The 6191-nt window shown below is 38.8% G+C and overlaps 1 protein-coding gene across 1 annotated transcript; it reads right to left on the reverse strand.

Annotated features, from left to right (window-relative positions):
- Positions 1 to 1238: 1238 nt before the first annotated feature.
- LOC100672415 (olfactory receptor 9G19-like) lies at positions 1239 to 3520 on the reverse strand. Its single transcript, XM_023542731.2, has one exon. The coding sequence runs from the start codon at positions 2464 to 2466 to the stop codon at positions 1549 to 1551; it is 918 nt and encodes a 305-aa protein (XP_023398499.2). The 5' UTR covers positions 2467 to 3520; the 3' UTR covers positions 1239 to 1548.
- Between the last annotated feature and the right edge of the window lie 2671 nt (positions 3521 to 6191).

Consider the following 6191-nt stretch of genomic DNA (forward strand, 5'->3'; position numbering starts at 1 on the left):
CATCTGTTTAATTAAATTTTTAGGTTGAATTCTTTGCTTTCCTATGATTATTACTATCCTTACATTATTTTCTTCCTTGGGTTGTGGAAATATTATTTAAAGACGATTATGCAGTGGAGATAACTTCTCCAAACACACAATGATATGAACATAGTGTTTCTGGTGTTTCCTTCTGGAATGATATATTTTCTAGTTCCATTTGGTTGGCATTAAATAACCAATTTTCTTCCACTATAACATAACAATTTGATCTGCAATGTTATTTTAAAATAATGTGTGTTTTATAGGGATTTTATTATCTTTAGCCAAAAACACAAAGATCTTATCTCTTAGAAAATATGGGGCTGAGTTGGCAGAAGTAGCTACTGTTTTTAGAACACTGTCTAAGTAAAGAATCGCACCATTGGATTCTATTCCAATTGAGCTGTGTGTGACTACTGGTACTAATTATATCCTTTCTACCTACATTCTCGAATAACGTTTATGATTGCCACATTTGGCAGGTCCCTGCTATTCTGCATGGAGCCTCTAGGTTTTTCTTCAACTATTTGATTAACTGGCAGTTCCTTGTATTTTCTTCTTTACTGCTTACTCCAACAGAAGCAAGGACATATTTAGGCTTTATACGCATATATTAACATTGTCTTACTTAAAAAAAAAAAATTAAATGTAAGTTATTATATTTTCTCTGTTTGTATCACTATTTCATGTATTCTGCATACAGAGTTTATTCTTTTGAGTAGTGTGCACTTATAGACTTTCATTTATCAGGTTGTTTTACTTCATTATAGTTATCATTTTTTATTATAATAATTGTATTTTGATGTTAATAATTTCACAATTTGATTTGTAGAAATCTTAGCAAAAAGATCTTTGGGAATTATGGTGATTCACAAACATCCTATCAATGGGGTCTTGACTGATTTTTCCTCAATCAGGAGACAAGGAGATTGGTGAGATCATGCCTCCATCACCCAGTTTACACTGAGTTGACTCATGTTTGCTCCTGAGTCTTTGTGCTAATGGTTTTGGAAAAAAAATTATATAAAAATGTTTAAGTAATTCTGTTAAGGAAATAGAAAGTGATGGGTGTCATCTAATTTCTAGTCATAGGAAAATATTAAAAATTAATCAGCATATTTGTTCCTCTATCTAGGCAATAACTATGTAGATATTATCCTATACGAATAAGTCTCCCAAAAATCTTCCCATGCTAATAGGAATGGGGCATTCTGTTACTTTCCTTTATGAGGATAGAGAACAGTTTTTGAATTTTATTTTCTTGTTGCTTCTAATCCATGGTTTTGGTTGTTTCTAACCAATGGAATTCAATCAAAATTTAGGCTTTATATTCAAGTGTTATTTCCTAAATTGCCCTAATTTTCTTATCTTAGATCCACTGGACTGTGTTGTGTCAAGGTTGGAAAAACTCTTTAATTTGAATATGTTTTTTTTATCCTGATGGAGCACAATGGCAGCTCTGCTGGAGATACAAAATACCTGATCAAAAATTTTCTTTGCATTACCTTAGAAGGAGAGAATCTGGATTCATTTAAAGAGTTTATTCAGAGCCTCTTTCACATCCTTATTCCTCAGGCTGTAGATCATAGGATTCAATGTGGGGAAGACCACAGTGTAAAAGGTGGAAACTATTTTGTCCCTATCCATGGAATAGCTAGATCGGGGGTGACAGTAGATGTAGAGAATGGAGCCATAGTATAAGGTGACAGAAATCAAGTGGGAGGAGCAGGTAGAGAAGGCTTTGAGGCGGCCCTGGGTAGAACGGATCCTCAAAATGGTGGTAATGATGAAGAGGTAGGAGGCGAGGATGAGCACAATGGGGATGATGACATTGGAGGCCAGGAGGAAATATAGTAGAGTCTGGTAGCCATCTTTTCTGCCACAAGCCAGCTTCACCAGAGAAAGTAAATCACAGAAAAAGTCATCAATGACATTGTCACCACAGAAGCTCAAGGCAAAAGTTCTTTTGGTGATGACAGAAGAGTTGATAAATCCATCAAGATATGAGGCTACTACTAAAAATGTGCACAGCCTTATGGACATTGCCTGAGAATAAAGCAGTGGTTTTGAGATAGCCACATAGCGGTCATAAGCCATGGCGGCCAACAAGTAACACTCACTAAATGCCAGCCCAGCAGAGAAGAAGAACTGAGCTACACAGCCAGCAAAGGAGATGCTTTTGTCCTCGGAGATGCACGTCTTTAGGATCTTCGGGGTATAGACAGAGGAACACCAGAGATCCAGGAACGACAGATTTCCAATGAAAAAATACATGGGTGTGTGGAGCCGGGAGTCATTAGAGATCAATGTTATTAACATGGTATTTCCCACCAGGGTCACAGAGTACACAGCAAGGAACACCACAAATAGGATCAACTGCATCACAGGGTCTGTTGTGAAGCCCACAAGGATGAACTCAGTCACGGTGTGATTGTCTGTCTCCATGGCTAAAGGACAGTGGGTTTAATTCCTTCAGCTCATATTATATGAAGACATTCTATGTACCAGGTACATATGATATGGTAAGACTTAAGCTATTAGACTGAGGAGATCTGAGCAGGAATCCTGACTTGAGAAAATGACGGGAGTTCTCTGAGTCTCAATACATTCATTTCAATAAAATACATTTGTAGCAGATCAGCCATAATGCTGCTAGAGGCCTATTAATTCTTTTCAAAATAATTATTTTTCAATCCCAGGTGCTGTTCTAGGCATCATGTGGCTTATTGTTATGGAGCTTTTGTTCTATGGGAAGAGACAGATAATAATTACGAAAAAAAAGTATAAATGTTTTGCAAAGAATGTCAAATATTACTTAAAAAATAAAGAAGATGAAAACAAACTGGGAAAGGCGTTAATTAAATTCAAATACCCAGGGACAGCTTCCTTTCCCTCATTTTCCAGATTGAAATGGACAAGTTGTTGAGATCTCATGAGAGGAAGGATGGTCTGCAGGGTTTACAAAATGATGACCTTCTCCTCTTCTGCAAACATAGAGAAAATTTTCCCCTTCGTGGATCTGTAGGAGACTTTGGTAAAACTGTTGTAAATTCCAAAAGTTAGGACTAGATGGGGAACCAGGGTGAAATTTCAGAGTGGAGATGAATGACCAAATTCATCTGATTACATCAAGACTGTGTATAAGGAGTGGGACAGTTTTCTTTGTATGGAACTGGCCCATGGGTGTAGCACATCTTTTATCTTTGTCTCTTAGATACTAAACAGCCTGGAGGGGCCCCAATCTTTGTGACAGTCAAAAATCTGAACACAAATTAAAAAAATTTTCCGTAAGGATTTTACTACTTTGTTAAGAATGTCTCTATAAATTTGCAAACTGTTTTGTGACTCTTCATAGCATGCTTCCAGGAATTACGTGAAGGAATAGCAGATAACTGGAGGAAATGACTGAGTGGTCAAATTATCTGTAGTGATACAGTGCCCCATTCACCTTTTCATGGGTGCACTGTGTCACTGGGGTCAGGAGGAGATAGGAGATCACCAGGGTTCCTGGGAGGCAGATACAGTTAAGTGCTCTAGTATTAGCTGAAAGGTTGGTGGCTCAGACATACCCAGAGGCACCTCAGAAGACCAGACTGGCTTTGTTAAGAACGTCTCCATAGATTTGCAAATTGCTTTGTAACTCTTCATAGCATGCTTCTAGGAATTATGTGAAGGAATAGCAGATAACTGGAGAAAATCACTGAGTGGTCAAATTATCTGTAGTGATATAGTGCTCCGTCCATATTTTCTTGGGTCCTCTGTGTCACTGGGGTAAGGAGATCCCTAGGATGTAAATGGGGTTCTTGGGAGGGAGATACAGTTAAGTGCTCCACTATTAGTTGGAAGGTTGGTGGCTCAGACATACCCAGAAGCACCTCAGAAGACAGGATTGGCAATCTGCTACTGAAAGGTAACAGCCTGGAAAACCCTATGGAGCAGTTCTACTGTGCAACACTCAGGCACCATGAGTTGGAATCACCTCGATGGCAACTACCAAGGTACAACAAGGGTATAAACTCCATGAGACGAGGGATTTTTGTTTGTTTTCTTCTTTACTATATCCCTAGTGCCTAGAATAGTGTCTGGCATATAACAGATACATAGTAAATATCTGCTGAAGGAATTAATGAATGAATGAATGAGTGGACCACCCTCATGGTGAAGAGAAGCCAGTCAGCAGAATCTCTTTTCTGAGTGGTCTCATAATGATATCATTTTACCCTAAAACCATCAGAGAATTGTATGGTACCCTCACATATTTCCTGGCACCAGTTATCCTTGACATTTGTGTTCTTTGGGGACACATAGGAAGAAGCAAAGACGTGTGCCCACAAAAACAGTCAGCCTGACCAATTATCAGGTCATTTCTTTTCCCAAGTGAGTGGGTTTGTGATGAAGGAGTTTCTCAGCTTAGCAATAGATTGTCATTATATGTCATGATGGAGGTGACTCTCAGAAATCAGAGCTGACTGCTCAAAATACATTTGACTTTTAAGCAAATAACATGGATTCAAGTTCTGTCTCCATGACTTAAAGGCTGTGAGACCTTGGAGAAAATACTAATCAACATAGGTAAGGCTCAATTTTTTTCATATTATAATGCCGAGATAATTTATCTCTCCATGGGGTTGTAATCAATGCATACAACACAATTGTAGTATTCATCTGGACAGCAACCATCACCTACAGGGTTGTTGTCAAGATTAAAGGGGATAACTCCTGTAGGGGCTGAGCACAGTGCCTGGCAGGCGGTAAACACTCAAGCAAACAGTGCTTCTCAAAATCAGTGCACATAAAAACCACTTGGACTCCACCCCAGAGATTCCAATTCAGCAACTTATAGGTGAAACCCAGGAACCTGCTTTCTCTCAAGCAGCCGAAGTGTTTCTGATGCAGGGTTTTTGTAGATCACTTCTGAGAAATGGTGAAATGAATATCTGTTATAATATTAATGTTATTACTATTGTTATTATTTATTATTTCAGCAGCCTTCCCTCCGTTACAATGTTGTGAATAATCTAGGATCTAACAAATGTAAAGATTTGCACCATATTAAACATTCAACAAGAAGAGTGGTGACTAGATCTAGGTGTGAATCCTTGTCAGCGATTTCAATCACTCTAACCATGGGTTGTGCAAAAGGTGAATGTTCTGTTAACTGAAAGATTTGAGGTTTCAGTTTACCATGAGGTGCCTTAGAAGAAAGGCCCACTGATCTACTCCTGAAAAACAAGCTATTGATAACCTTAATGGTTAAGATTGTGTGTCAACTTGGCTGGCCATGATTCTCAGTGTTTTGGCAGATGTACAGTGTTGTGATCCCTTTCCTGTTGAAACTTGATATGTGATCACTCCCATGATGGAATCTACAGAGTGGTACCCATGGGGGCAGGGCATGTGGTACCTCACCAACCCTTTGACCTTCATCTCTTTGCCCTCTGCTGCCTACATCTCTCTTGTTCGCCTTGCCAGGGGCTATCAGTTATGGTACGACGTCCATACCAGGGATCAATAAACTACTGCTATGGGTCAAATCCAGCCTACCCGTTCTTTCTTTAGATGAAGTTTCCTTTAAACCCAGGGTCTCTGCTCTGAAAAGCTCTTAAACCAGGGGAAAACTGATGACGAGGACCTTCCCCTAGACACCACAGAGAGAGAAAACCTTCCCCTGGTGCTGGTACCCTGAATTCGGACTTCTAGTCTCCTAGACAATGAGAGAATAAATTTCTCTTTTTTAAAGCCATCCACTTGTGGTATTTCTGTTATAGCAGCACTAGATAACTAAGAAAAAAACTCTATTGAGCACAGTTCTACTCTGACAACCATGGGGGTCACCAAGATTTGGAGACACCTGAAGGGCGACTGGCAAAAATTTTGGAAAACTTATTTAATTTCCCTAATCCACATTTTTATTACATATTAATGGGAGTCATAATAAGTTCCTCTTAACGATTGTAGGAAAACTCAAAAGAGATATTGTATATAGAGTGCTTAGTAAATGGTTTGACATGTAAAAAATATCTATCATATGTAAGTAATGATGTCACACAGTTGTAAAGCAGTGGCATGTTTTTCATGTCAAATACTGCAGGGGTAGAATCTGTACCCAATACCTCTACTATGTCCCCTGATATATGTTCTCTCTTCTAACCTTGCATCTTTCTATTCTC

Source organism: Loxodonta africana, chromosome 7 (genome assembly GCF_030014295.1).
Source record: "Loxodonta africana isolate mLoxAfr1 chromosome 7, mLoxAfr1.hap2, whole genome shotgun sequence".
Classification (NCBI taxonomy): Eukaryota; Metazoa; Chordata; class Mammalia; order Proboscidea; family Elephantidae; genus Loxodonta; species Loxodonta africana.